The sequence below is a fragment of the Urocitellus parryii genome, chromosome 2, assembly GCF_045843805.1.
Source record: "Urocitellus parryii isolate mUroPar1 chromosome 2, mUroPar1.hap1, whole genome shotgun sequence".
Lineage (NCBI taxonomy): Eukaryota > Metazoa > Chordata > Mammalia > Rodentia > Sciuridae > Urocitellus > Urocitellus parryii.
The window spans coordinates 14399106-14414049 of NC_135532.1; the positions used below are offsets into that span (position 1 = coordinate 14399106).

At 38.0% G+C, this 14944-nt stretch overlaps 1 protein-coding gene across 1 annotated transcript in view; it reads left to right on the forward strand.

Annotated features, from left to right (window-relative positions):
• Positions 1-6087: 6087 nt before the first annotated feature.
• Uggt2 (UDP-glucose glycoprotein glucosyltransferase 2) overlaps positions 6088-14944 on the forward strand; it is a 166528-nt gene continuing 157671 nt past the window's right edge. The window contains exons 1-2 of the mRNA XM_026399575.2: positions 6088-6265; positions 9535-9617. Of these exons, the coding sequence (XP_026255360.2) occupies positions 6111-6265; positions 9535-9617 (238 nt within the window). The 5' untranslated portion in view covers positions 6088-6110. The remainder of the gene's footprint in view (positions 6266-9534; positions 9618-14944) is intronic.

A 14944-nucleotide genomic window follows, 5' to 3' on the forward strand; every position in this document is an offset into this window, starting at 1 on the left:
TCATTTTCTTTCAGTGCTTCGTATATATTATTCCAAGATCTCCTAGTTTTTAGGGTCTAGGTTGAGGAAACAGTTGAAATCTGGATTGTTTTACCTCTTAATGTAACCAGTCATTTTTCTCTTGCAGCTTTTAAAATTCTATCCTTATTCTGTATGTTAGGCATTTTCATACTGTGTCTTAAAATGTATCTGTTGTTATTTCCTATATTTGGAGTCCTATATGCTGTCTGTATTTGAATTTCCACTTCATTCTAATGAAATATTATTCCATTGAAAATACTGTGCATTCCTTTACTTTGTATTTAGAGCCTTCATTTATCCCAATGAAACTTAAATTTGGTCTTTTAATGTTATCCCAAATTTCTTGAATATTCTGTTCTTGTCTCTTAACATCTTTTCTTTTTTTAATATTTATTTTTTAGTTGTATATGGTGCTGAGGATTGAACCCAGGGCCCCACATGTGCCAGGCAAGCACTCTACCACTGAGCCACAACCCCAGCTCTCTTAACATCTTTTCTTTATGGTTGCCTTTATTTGCAAGATTAAATACTTTGTCATTGAGGCCTGAAAATCTGTCTTCGAAGTGTTCTAGTCTATTGGTGATGCTTTCCATTGAACTTTCATTTGGTTTATTGATTTCTTCATTTTGAGAATTTCTGATTGGTGCTTTTCAGAGCCTCTATCTTCTTATTAAAGTGATTTTGCACTTCTTGTATTTTCTCTATGATTTCATCCTTACATCTTCTTTTAGCTCATAGAACACTTCAACTATGAACTTTCTAAAATCCTTCTCTGACATTTTATCCATTCTAATTTCAATGAAGTCTGTTTTTGAGGCATTTGAGGTTGTCTGAATGGTTTGTTCCCTTTTTAAAAACACGGTTTGTATGTCTACCTATCAATCAGTATAGTTCTGACTTCTTTTAAGTGAAGGAAGGACTACTTCGTGAGCTGCTTTTTTATTAAGAGCTATGTGTTGGGTGAATGTTCAGATAATGATATTTTAATTAACTGTGTGATCTCTGCTGATCCCAATATCAGCTGCATTTTAAGGGATGCCACTGAGACCTCTTTACTATAGTCACTTCAGAGCCAGGTCTTGTTCTAGTCAATCTTATAAGAACAAAAATTTGTTGCAGTTGATATCTGCCATTCTTCAAATTCAATTATATACCTATAATGAAGTTTTGAAACAGATAAGAAAAATAGTTGTTAAATTTAGTAAATTTACTAGGCCCTTAAGTGAGGATATAAAGGTGGAAGGAATAAGATTGGGCAAATAGGAGAGGCAGAGAGAAAGAAAAAAAGAGAGGGAAGGAGGGAGGGAGGGAGAGAGAGAGAGAGAAAGAGAGAGGAAGAAACTACAAAAGGGTAATATATCAAGGTAGAAAAGAGACAGAGATGAATAGGTGGTATTTAAGGTTGTAGCAGATGGTGCCAGGCCATAAGCAGGAGATAAGAGAAGTAGGTATAAACTAGAGGTAGGAAAGAAAAGATAGGAAGACTGATTCCAATTAAACTGTAAACCATTAAATACATTAGATGTATTAGATGAAATACATTCAAATGAGTTGAAATACAAAGTTGCTAAACTGGATTAACAATTATCATTCAAATTAAGGAGTTATTTATATGATCAAAGTTGATGTTAGAATTGTTTATAGTATACCATGTCCAGGTTAAAAAAAATTCTTGTTGAATCTTGGTTTGTATTACATTGGGGTTTGGACATGTAGCAGATGTCCATTAGTTTTAGGCCATGGTTCTCTCCTGAGTTCCTGGTGGATAGGGGCCAGTATCCTATTTGCTAGGATTGCCCTACCAGCAACTTATTTATCAGCTCAAGGGCCTGTAGCTGACTACTTTGTTGGTGCAGTGTTTCTATTGTGTCTAGTAGTTCAGGATGTAAGCTCTGGAGTATTCCTATGATAGCCATGTTACTGTGTATTTGATCCCTGCTATTGGTTCTTTCTTGCAGTAGTAAAGGTCCTGGTGGCTGGCTGTGGGCACAGGAACTCTAGTGATATGTGGTGCAGAAACATTCCCCTGGCCAACACAGTTCTGAGGTACAGGTAGTAAAGAGACTGTAGTGGTTCATCTGGACTCTACTTTCCACTGTCCCAGGTTGTGAATGGCATGCATTGATTCCTGATGTAAGGACCCACAAATATCCCAAACAATGCCCTGCCAAATGTCAGTTATGATGTGCTGGTATCAGTCGCATCTTCTGCTTAGCCTCAGGCAATTTCTCACTGGGTCTCTTTGCCTCTGGATATTCAAGGCAGCTTCCCTCAGGTAGGCTTTGTGATCCCAGCCCTGCAATCTGGATCCTGGGAGAATGTCCCTAGTTTTCCTGCAGTGACTCTTCCCAGAGTAAGTAGTTAGGGGCCTCATGAAACTGCCTTCATTTGTTCAGTGCCAAAGCTGCTGCTTTGTTACCTCTGTCTGAGTAAGTAAGAGGACTCTGCATCCAGCTTTCACCCCTGCCTGGGTCACAGATGCTGAGCAGGGCTTGCTACACTTCCCTAGCACCAGTCCCCTCCAGCCTGCTCTGTTCCGCTGGTTCACTGTGAATGGGGAGGGTGAGGGTAGTTTCAGCAATTTAGAGCTAGTAGTAGTCCTTCTTTCTGGCCAGATTTTTAGAGTCCCACTGCAGGGGACATCCCCTCTGCTTAGTTTGCAGCTATCTGGGTGTAGAAAACATGGTACTGATTTAGGAAGGTGACTGGTCAGCTGATGGCTGTGGACCCCCCTGCTCAGCTTTTCTTTCACAATTTTAAGTTGTTTGTACTATTTTAAGGGGCTTTCTATTACTGTTGCTCTCATGAATAGTGCTATTAATAATTACTCAGAGGCAGATTGTCTTTAATGCAAGCATATATTTGATCACACCAATCATCAAATATAAACAATTAATGCAAAAAGTGTTGGATGTACTGGAGCACCCCAACTAGCACTCAGTGCACACTAATTAAACACTATAAGCAAATCACACAATCCTCGGGCAACCACAAGGCCCAAAATACCTCCTATACCACGAGACTTCCCTTAGTCAAAAAGCAGACATTGTCTTTAGTGGTTCTCTCCAGCCAATGGCTGGATGTCAGGGAAGAGTGAGTCAGTCCAGGGACAGACAGCAAGGCGGCTAGTCTCACTGATGTCAAAGTGCCAAGACAAGCAACTTAAATACAATTCCAATTTGGTGGTGTATGTTAGTGATTGGTTACACCCAGTGAAATTCAATGCCCATTGGCTTTGTCCAGTGAGATGATGTAATTGCAACTGGGCATGTTTTTTGCCCATGTCCATGGAGCTGTACTCCCTATCAATTGAAACCAGTCATAGTTAAGCATTGCTACGGCTAGTGCCTCTTACAGCTCCTTATCAATTGCAAGCAGACACCACTAAGCAGTTCAATGGTTGCTGTTCCTTATGGCCAGCAATTTAGTGAGTCCCAGCATGTCCCAGTATGTCTATGGCAGATGCTCCTACAGTTATGCTTTAAGTTTTATCTGCCTTTCCAACCATTTTTAAGTGGGTAGATTGAGAGTATTTCAGCTTCCCCTCTCCCTGATATCCCTTCCCCTTCATTCACCACTTTTTGAGTTGAAGGTAGGGCACCTTGCATTCGTTTTCTACTCTGGTACCCTATCCTCCAGTCTCTCCAGGTCTCAGACTATGTAACGTGGAGTCTGAGTGCATTTATTTCATCACCTATCTGTTACTTTTTCATTTCCTTTGCTGTCCTCCTTTCTGGGTTGTGAGGAGATCTGGTGCTGCTACCTAACTTGCTTCCACTATCTTCCTGAGAATCAGTTCTTACTTACAATAAAGGAAGTCAGAATAATATTTTTAAAAGTCATTTCGATGATGGGACTTTAGAGTCAGAAAATTAAGATTTTATTATTTAACAAGATATTTTTGCAGTAACTTTAGCCACACAGTCAACCATTATATTTTTAAATCATGTAGCCACATAAAATATACTATTAAACATATATCCCTTGTTGTACCTTAAAACAATTTCAAGATGACTACTCTACTCAAGATTATTATTATAAAGCACTCAGCAATCACTTTGCCACATACAACAAAAAATGCTATCATCATTGTTTTCATTCATATTGACCTGAAGTGAATAACTTTGAATTGTATTTTGCAAAAAATTATTAAACTACAATTATATCTCCGAAGTACATACAGTTCATGGCCAATATGTTTATGGCCAATGGATTATTGATAACAGATTTCAGAATACACCTCTGCTCCAATGACTTGAGTGGCCTTTGCTGAGTTATTTTTTTTCCTACCTACACAAATGAATTATATATAGAAGGAAGTGTAAACATCATCTGGTCTTATCATTTTGCTCTACAGGTAAGAAAGCAAGCCCGGAGATGAGCAGTGTGAGAAATGTTTCAAGCAAACTTAAATTTCTATGAAACTATTATATAAGATAAAAAATGTATGACAATTATGTAAATGAATGGCTTGTTAATTACATTCTTTTAAAAAGAGAAATGTATAAGTCTCACTCTCCTAAACTCAAACATACTGGACTGAATATTATTTTATTAGTGTTCTTTAATAGTATATTTACACGGCTTATATATGACAAGTCATTTCTTAAAGAATTTGCAACCCCTGAGATATGGTGACATTGAAGACATTCTCTGTCAATATTTTATTTCCTCTAGCCCACAGTTTCAATAAAAATTCAGCCCAAGAGTAAGTGGAAATGAAGAATTAATTAGAATAAATACTTGAAAAAATTCATGGTATATTCTGTCAGGCACCTTAGATAGAAATGAGGCTCATTTGCCTTAGCTTTCTGCCTACCTATCTATAAAAAGACTCTTCAATATTTACTGATTCTCCAATAACATAAAAGGATGCCAAAATTGAATAAGGCATAAGTCCTCGGGGAACATACCATATCTAGTAGGATAAATACCTACTTTATTCAAATTCTAAAATGAGAATGTAAGTGCTACATGACAATTAAAGAGCTTATGGAAATTTAAAGGAGGGATAGATTTTACTGAGTAGGAGAAATCAAGAAGTCTAAATTTTGGAAGTGAAACATGTAGGAGCAGAGTTTCCAGAGTAGGGTCTTCTAAGGAAGGGTATAGACTAAATAAACGAGCGGAAAATAAAAATAAGGGATGACCGTTTTTTGACAACTTTAAGAGAACCAGTTTCTCTGTAAGGCAAAGGAGTAAGGGTAATCAATGGATCAGTGCATCCACTAAGCTATTTTTTCCTGTTTCTTTTTTACCACGTATTTTACCCTGGCAAAACACCTACCACTTATATGCACTTTTCTATGACTTTCACTTGTAACCCTTTAAAGCGGCGCCTCTCAAACTTTTGTGGTCATAGAAATCACGTGAGGTTCCCGCTAAACTAGAGATTCTGATTGAGTAGTTTTGTGTGCACCAGAGAAGCTGCATCTCTAGAGCTCCTGAGGCGATGCCTACGCTGGACCACATTTTAGCATCCAGACAGCCGTGTAAGCATCCCTTGGGAACTTGAAATGAGAATTCTCGGGGCCACTGTATCAGAAACACCGGAGCGAGGCAGGGCACTCAGCTACAGCTGGCCAGCGAACAGCTCAAGATCCTCTGCTAAATCACGGCTTTCCCACCGTGACCGCACAGAGTCACCTGCGGCTCTTCAAACACCAATAAGGCCGAATTTCGCTCCCTCACCCCCCACCCAGATGACGTGGTGTGGGCTGGGCAGTGACCTTTAAAAGCTGTCCCAGCAGCTTCTCATCCGCAGTAAAACTGAGAACTTCGTGAGGTAAGTGCTTCGATCCCACGGGCCTCGCTTTCCTACCATATAAAAAGTGGCCACGTCCGGGCGGCCCCCGACTTCGCTTCCGCCGGCGGCCTAGCCCGGTCTGGGGAGCGTCCCAGAGCGTCCGGCGGCGTGGGCTCGCGGGGGCTCCCTGACGGCGCCCCCAGGCACGCATGCGCGGGACCCGCCGACTAACCGACTCGCACTCCTCCCGCCGGAAGTGGGCGGGCACGCGCCGGGAGGAGCCGGCTGTGGCGTGGCTGCAGTGGGCGCGGGTCCGAGGGGCTCGGGCTTGCCTCTGCGCGCCATGACGCCGGCGAAGACTGCGACCGCGGTGCGGCTGCTCCTGGGCTCGGTGCTGTGGCTCTGGCTGCTGGGCGCCGGCACGGCCTCTGCGTCCAAGGCGGTGACGGCTCACTTGGCCGCCAAGTGGCCCGAGACGCCGCTGCTGCTCGAGGCGAGGTGGGTGCGGGCCGGGGGCCTCGGCCGAGCCCTGCTCGGGGGCGGGCGGGGGAGCGCGCCGGGCCGTCACGGCCCCACTGACCCGGCGCCTTCGAGCAGGCGGCCGCGTTTCCCGCTCGGCGCCTCGCTTCTCCCGGCGCCCTGATGCCTAGCGTCCGGAGCATCCACGCCTCTCCCGCGCCACCTCAGTACTCCCCGGCAACTCCTTTCTCGCTCAGGGCGTAGTCAATTTGTAGTTCTTAAAAATTTGGTTTAATTCATGTGGCTTTTATTAGCATCTACGAAAGAGGAAAAGATAGAGCGGTGGAATGTGGCATTTACTGCAGCACTTGGACAGAGGCGACAGTTAGATCCTACTGAAAAGCATCTAGTTTATAATTGATCCTTTTGTCCGCTCCTAGTTCCTAGGTTCGCTGTTGGGAAGACAATGGCTACAGAATTTTTCCATCTCTTCCACTGGAATCAATTCTTAGTTATCAGTTGCTGTGCAAGAACTTAACGACTAGATTTTTGCCCCTTAATACTCCAGTAAAACTCTTTTCCTTTTGTATGTTCACCAGAGCAGCAGTGTGTGGCCCCTTCGTTGCACTTAGTTTTTATTGGGTAAATGAGTCTATCTTAAAATATGCCCCTTCTCTCCTTTCCCCAGTTTCTCCCAGAACTTGGGCCTGGATTTGATCCCGCACCTGGTCACAAATCATTCTGACTTCTTCCAACCTTAGATTGCTAATTGCAATGCCTACTTGTCTCAAAGAGTCTGATTTGGAATTCCTGAAGCCTGTAGGATATCCTGAACATCCTTCACTATCTAGATCTAGTCAGATTTACTACCCTCTTTGCTTGTAGTGGGTTGAAGGATGGTTCTCAAAAAAGATATGTTAATGTCCTCACAAATGCACGTCACCTGGTTTGGATAAGAGGTTTTTGCAGTTGTAATTAGGGGTCAGAATGGGTTATCTGATGGGCCTCAAATCCAATGTCATTATAAACAGATGAATTTGGAGAAAGGCCATGTGAAGATGAAGTCAGATTGGAGTTCTGTACCCTCAAGCCATAGAGCACCTGAAACCACTAACCTTGAAGCAAGGAGACTATCTCCCCTAGAGTCTTCAGAGGGAATGAAGCCCTGCCAACACCTTGATTTTGGACATCTGATCCCCTGAATCTTGAACACATTGTTTTAGGCAACTGAGTTTTTGGTAACTTGTTACAGCAGCTCAAAGAAACTAATATAGATTTTGGTACACAAAAGTGGGTTGTTGCTGTAACAAATTACCTAAAAAATGTAGAAGGAATTGGGCAGTGGACATATTACACATACGTGGAGTGTAACTTCCCATTCTTGTGGTTGTACATCATGTGGAGTTATACTGTGTATCCATATATGAACACAAAAATTATGAAAAATTGTTTTAATAAACATGATATGAAAGTAATTTTCTATTTTATTTAAATACTTATTTACATGGATTTTAAAAAAAGGAAACTGATATATTGCACTAGGTCTTTAGCCTTAAAGCCTAAACATGATTCACTTTTTATGGAGTAGAAGAAATTTTGAGCAACATGCTAGACAAGTTTAAACAGCCTGTTTGCCAAAACATGAACAGTAAGGGTGATTCTGGTTGATATCTTAGAAAATGAGTAAGAAGCATGGTAGAACTAAGTACTCTCATCTCAGTCTATGATTTGAACAGGAGGTTAGTAGAAATATGAACATTGAAGGCAGTCCTGGCAAGGGCTCAGAAGAGGTGGTACATGTTGAAACTAGAATAAAGGAGAGAGGTGACACTTTTTACATAGTGACAATACTGGCTAACTTAAGTTCTGTAGTTTGCAGGATAACAGCGTGAAAGCAATGAACTTGATTATGATGATTTTCAAGCAGGGTGTTGAAGGTGCAACCTGGTTTCTGTCTTGCTGCTGTGAAAGATATGAAATTATAAGAAAAATTTAAGGCAAAAGGAGCCAACACTTGATCTGGAAGTTTCTCAGCCCTTTCATATTGTAAAGGATGTTCAAATTAGAAAATTCAGTGTGTTCTGGAGAGGCCAAGAGCATGACTTGACAACCTTGTGCTGTGATCACTCAACCATTTCAACTTAAACCTGGCATAGAGAAAGAAATTCCAGAAGTACGTAAGAGTGGTGGTATGTTGAGAGAACAAGTGTGAGTACTTAAGTGAACACTTTGAAGAATAATACTCTTATCTGTGGTTGAACAGTACAAGTCAAGTATCCCAAATCTGAAATCCAAGGTGCTTAACAATCCAGAAGTTTTTGAATTCTGACATGACTTCACAAGTGGAAAGTTAACATATCTGACTTAGGGACAGGTTGCAATAAAAATACAGGTAGACTAAAAATGATGTAAAATTGCCCTCAGGTTATGTGTATATAAAATGTGTGCTTAGTCTTGGGTCCCATCCACAAGATATAATATTCTGTATATGCAAATATTCCAAAATCTGGAAAAATTCAAAATACTTATGTTCCCAGCATTTCACATAAAGGATAAACAACCTATATATGAGTATATTTAAGGTGTTTGATCAAGTCAGTTGAATATTAAGCGTTGCTCCCTATTTAAGATTTTGTGTCTTTTCAGGTCTGGTCTTAATGTTTCTTTTAGATTTTTTTTTAAGTCATTGAATTGAACATCATTAATAGCAATAGTGGTTTTGCAGTTCCTTATTACTTTAAATTGCTGTCCTTGTCATATTTATGTTGATAAATTAATAGGTCTTTGTCACCTCCTTTTCCTATTCCTTACTCACAAGAAAGTCTTGGATGTCCTTAGTATCCCCCACAAGAATGAGAAGTTACACTCCATATATGTATAATATGTCTAAATACATTCTACTATCATGTGTAACTAAAAAGAAAAAAGCACTCCAAAAAACAATTGATGAAAAACAGGTGATCTCTGTGTGTATGTATTAGTATTTTCCTTTATATAATTCTCTCTTCATTGCCATTGTTAGTGGTATTTCTTATGGAATGATAAATTATCCATTTTTTTAGTTGCCTACTGAAGAAAAGCCAAAAGTAATCTTTTATACAATCATTTTTTCCTATGATTTTGTGTCTAATTGAGAATGATTCCTCAGGTAAGAATCATCAGTTCATTTTGTTACAATAAATGGAAATTAGTAATTTGACATTAGTTTTTAGAGAATTGTCATAGAATGATTTTTGTTCTAAATTGTAGTTTATAGTTTCTAAATTATTTTTCTTTTTCACTTATTAACTGATTACTTTTTTTAATAGTGAATTTATGGCAGAAGAAAGTAACGAAAAATTTTGGCAGTTTTTGGAAACTGTACAAGAATTAGCAATTTATAAGAAAACAGGTAGGTGATGTGCAAATATTGCCTTAACGAAATTTGTGTTTATGTGCCCACATTGGATATGTTTTTATTTAGTGGTAACAATTAAGTGTGAGTGCCTAATTGGGCTAGTAAATCTGAACATTAAATTTGGATAGGTGTTTTAATGGAACTATTCCTATCGTTCATTTCTAAAAATATAAAGCTTATTACTTTTTATAAGAAAACTCAGTAAAATTTGGATATTGCATTATATTCAAGAAGAAATCAGAATTGAGTTATGCTTTTATCTACTTTCTTTGAAATACTGTTAATTTTGCATCTACTAATATTTGTTGATACCTTATTTTTTTAGAGCAGTTTTAAGTTCCTGGCAAAAGTGAGCACAAAGTAGATTTCCTGTATGCTTCCAACCCTCACACATGTATAGTCAGCATCCCCCACCAATGTACATCAATTATACATTTGTTAGAATTCATGAACCTATTAAAGCACATGATTATTATCCAGAGTCCATAATTTACATAAAGCTCCACTATTGATGGTGTACATTGTGTGAATTTGGACAAATCTATACTGAACTGTAATACTGCATTTTTATTTCTGGAGTATTTTTTCCTTAAACACCTAAAGAGATTTTTTTAATTCTTGCTCTCAAAAAATCAGGGAATCAGTATTTTCATTATAAAATAGTAGTTTTTACATTTATCAGAGTACATCTGCAAACTTGTCCTTCTCAGAATTAAGAAGTGTTTATTGTGCTTCTTAGGGAAGGTCAAAAGATTAAAGATACTGAATTTGGGTTTTAGCAGAAGCTAAAGGTTCATTATTCAAAAGAAAAATTATTCTCAGATGGCATGAACGTGGAATCCCTTAAGAGTAAAATGTTTAGCCAATATGACAGAAGACATTTTGTGACTAAAAAGTTTATGAATTTTATTCCTGAATATATATATATAAAAGATAGTTTCAAATGTTTTAAATGTTCATTTGCTGAAGCCTGTTTTGCTCAAGCAGACTTGAAGCTTAACAATTTTATGGTTTAATAATATCTTTAAAATGGATCAAACATGCCTTTAATGATATTTGAAACTGAAATATTTTAAAAACAAGTAATTTTCCCTTTCAAAATGTTTTCCTGAAAAACTTCATTATTTAATCCTTATTTTAGTCATAAAAGATGCCAGACAGTGTCAGTTATACAGAGATGAGTAAATATGGTCTTGTTCTTCAGACAACAAAAATGTGAAGTGTACTCTTAGGTGATAAGAGCTTTAATAGGGGTATGCATAAAATGAGAGCACATTTTAAAAAACGCACTTGCTGATATTTCTGAGAAAGCAGGACATTTCCAGTGGTGAATGCTGGAGTTGAGTTGAATGATTTAGTCAGCTTTCTCACTGCTGTGACTAGAAGATCTGACCAGAACAATTTTAAAGGAAGAAAAGTTTACTTGGGGATCATGGTTTCAAAAGTCTCAGCTCATAGTCGCTCCATTCCTTAGGGCTCAAGGTGAGGCTGAACAAAATGGCGGAAGAGTGTGGAGGAGGGAAAATGCTCACATGATCAGGAAGCAGAAAGAAGAGACTCCCACTCACCACATAGGAGCGGCTTCCAAGTACATATTTTCTAAGTGACCCACCACTTCCAGCCACACCCAACCTACAGTACCACTCATTTCCATCAGGAGCTTAATTTACTGATTGGGTTAAGTCTGTCATAACCCAATCATTTCTCCTCTAAACCTCCTTGCATTGTCTCACATGAGACATCCAAACTATAACAATGATAAGTAGAGTTAGCCAGGTGGTAGGGATCATAAGAGTACTAGAAATGAAATAGAATGTGTGTGTGTGGGGGGGGATATTGACTACTTGGTAATCTTTCAGATCATGTGGAAAATTTTTGTTTTTGCATTTGTTGTAGTAAATTTAGTTGTAATCAGGTAAAAATAGACTAGATTTATGTGCCAGGTTTTCACAATAGTTTTCTCTCACCTAAAATCCTTAGTATACATATATCCTAGATCTGTTCTCAATACATGCTTTGACTTTATCCAGTGCTATTTTTTAATTGGAGAACCAATCTTAATTTGTCACTTTTGAGCTCTTCAATTGCTTAGCTATGTCAGCATATTTTTATACCTAAACAAAGAGAAACACTTGACAGTTTGATGGCAGATCATTAAGATAAATGGGAACCTGAATTCTTATTTCAAACATATATGCATTATTGATGCCTTAAGATTCAAGAGGCAAGATACTAGATAACCTTTATAGTTTTGTGTGGCGAGTTAGAAATGTCAGCCAAGATTTATCTGACTTCAAAGGCCCTGTTTATTTTTACTTCTCTATGCTCAGTATTTAAGAGTACAGTTGTTAAAGTCCTTGAAGATTTTAATGGTTTCTATACAAGTAAAGTGATCATATATGCCGCACCCAGCTGGGCACAGAAACACAAGCCACTCAAGCAGGAACAAAGCTTTATTTAAAAAAGCCGCCAGTGTCCCGTGTGCGCCCTGCTAGCAAGCCGGTCCACACACGTGTGTGTCTCCACCGGAACCCGGGGCCTGGACCTCCCCCGGAAATTCCCTCCTACTATCCTTCCCCAACCAATGGGAACTCTCCGGGAGTCCCGTAACAGGCGGAGGTGAACAGCAGGAGTCCAATTTCCATATGAATGTAAATCTTAACATAATCATATCATCTCAATGGCTAGCTGGCAGTCACCTAAACCAAAGGTGCCATGTATCATAATACTTTTGCTGTGGCTCCTAGCACATATATTTGGGGGAGAGGGTTCAGAAATTGTTACAACTTCTTCAGTTACTTGTGCACAAAAACCAGGTTTGGGATAGGAAGATGACTGCAGTTTGGATGTGTCCTATTTTAATTACTTTTGGAATGTTCAGGGGAGGTATTCAGTAAGCTGTCCTATGAGACAGAATTAGGTAAAAAAAAAGTACCTAAGATAAAATTTGCGAGTTGTCAATGTAAAGAGGTAATTGAAGTTATAGGTAGGAGGCATAGAATGAAAATAAAATGGGAACCGGAATCAGGATCCTGAAGAGCACCAATGTTGATGGGATGGTGAGGAAGAATATATTTAAGACTAAAGGACAGTACCTGTGGAGGTAGGTGGATACTTAAATGTGATGCCATGAAAGCCAGGAGAATATTAAATGGAAAGTGATCAATTATCAAATTTACTTAGCAGATAAAATATATGAATATTAAGTACTTCCAGCTTTTAAAAAATTAATGACTTTGAGAACCATTTCACTGGTATGGTAATCGATATTACAATAGGATAAGGTGTGAGTTGAGATTGAGAAAGTAGAGGTAACTTTTGAGTCCTTCAAGATACTTTATCGAAAGGAATAAGATGAGTTAGGAGTTAACTGTGTAGGCTGCTGCTTTTTTTTTTTTTTTTTAAGTATGAGCATGATTTTTGTGTACTAGGTGCCAGTAGAAAGCAATCAAGTAAAAGGTGAGGTTGAAGAGAAAGGAAAATAATATTGAAAAGGCAAAATAATTATCAGCAGGTTAGTTGGTGAACATGAATTTATTTAAAAACTTCTCTAAAATAGCCCAAGGCATTTGTTTCATTACAGATGATTTTACTATTTAAAGTACAGAATTGCACTTTCTAAAACTGTTAGATTCTATAACCATCACTATGTTAGGGACAACCTTGACAAATTTAATGTCTGCGGTCAGTCACTACATTTGTTTCTGTTGACTCTTGTCTGTGTCCAAGTCTTTTTGATTGATATAGCCATACTTTAGTTACATTATTTTTTGGCCTCCTAGCTATTATCTTTTAAGATCATTTTAAAATAACATTTCTGATCTGTTATGTGTTGCTTTTACTAGAAGGTTAATCTATCTTGCATTTTTTCCAGATTCTAAAGGGGAAAACTCACTACAACTCCTTAGTTCTCAGAGTTCACCTATAATTTGCTAAAGAAGTAGGAGTGAAAGAGTACACCTATTTTCATTTGTCTACTATTTAAAATTACTGGACTGTCTATGATGAAGAAACCCTATTCACTTATGAAATATAAAAGAAATTTATTAAATACATATTCTGTGTGTCAGGAGTGGAAATGGAGTTGAAAGGCTACAGAAGATCCCTGCTTTCAGTTGATAGCATAAATTGTTTACAGAATTAAACACCTGTGTAAAATTTTATAGTTTTGAGTAGTGATCTAAAGATGGTATAAAGTTCTATCAGAGTGTATAACATGAGCTACATGTGGAGATTAGTGGAAAATCTTTCCAAACAATTGATATTTAAGCAAACACTTGATGAGCAGGGTTTGACCAAATATGTATCTCCCCTTCCCTCCTGCATTTTATACCAAAGGAATGATATTATGTAGACCTGAGCCCTTGCTGCCTCTTTAATTTGTTGGTCCCCTACTGTAAGCAGTAATTAAATGACTAGTGACCCTTTATTCCCTTTGTCGATGTGATTTGGTTCACAATATCTTCTGTCTTTGTTATTCTTAAGTATATGTATGTGTCTACTACTTTGTTGACTTCAGTGATAGTCTTTTTCTCTGCTAATTATGAGGAATCACTGAGTTTATTTTAATTTCCTCTTTATTGCATTTTTGCCACTGGTATTTTTCTGCATAATGAGAACATACATTTACAGTTAGTCTTCTGTCATCATTAACCTCTTAATCTAGTCTTTTATTTCTGTAGTTAAGTATATTTAAAATTCACCCTTAGACTTTATGGTACAGTTTCTTTATTCCTTATGTATATGAAGTTTACTCTTATTTAGTCTCATGATAATGGCCCTTGAGTTCTTCACATACATACATAACTGCTCACGTATGAATAATACACTTTTATGTATACATTATAGGATTTTAAACTTCAGAGTCCCACAGTTTTATTAGGGAATGTTGCAATGCTGACATTCCATGTCTATTTTGTGTGTGTGTGTGCGCGCATTTGTAGGTATATAGATTCATTCTGTTTAATTTGGGAGACTGCTTGTATTATATATTTATTTCATTCTGTTTTATTCTCTTTATTTTTTGCTTTAGGGACTACAAGTATACATAATGTACATCTCCTTTGCTTAACTACTGTGTCTATCAGTTAGTCCACAATATTTTTCCCTTCTCCTTTTGTTTCATTATTCTTACTTTTCCCTTGTGTGTTGCTCTATTTTTTCCTGCAATTTTTATTGGTATTTACTCTTATGTTATCATATAATTCAGTTTAGCATTTTTTTCTATTTCTTCCATAACTGCTTTCCTATCCCCTTTTTTTGTCTCATTGTTGAGAAAGATATTATCTGCTGTTATAATCTGGTTTTAGCCACCCCCATTT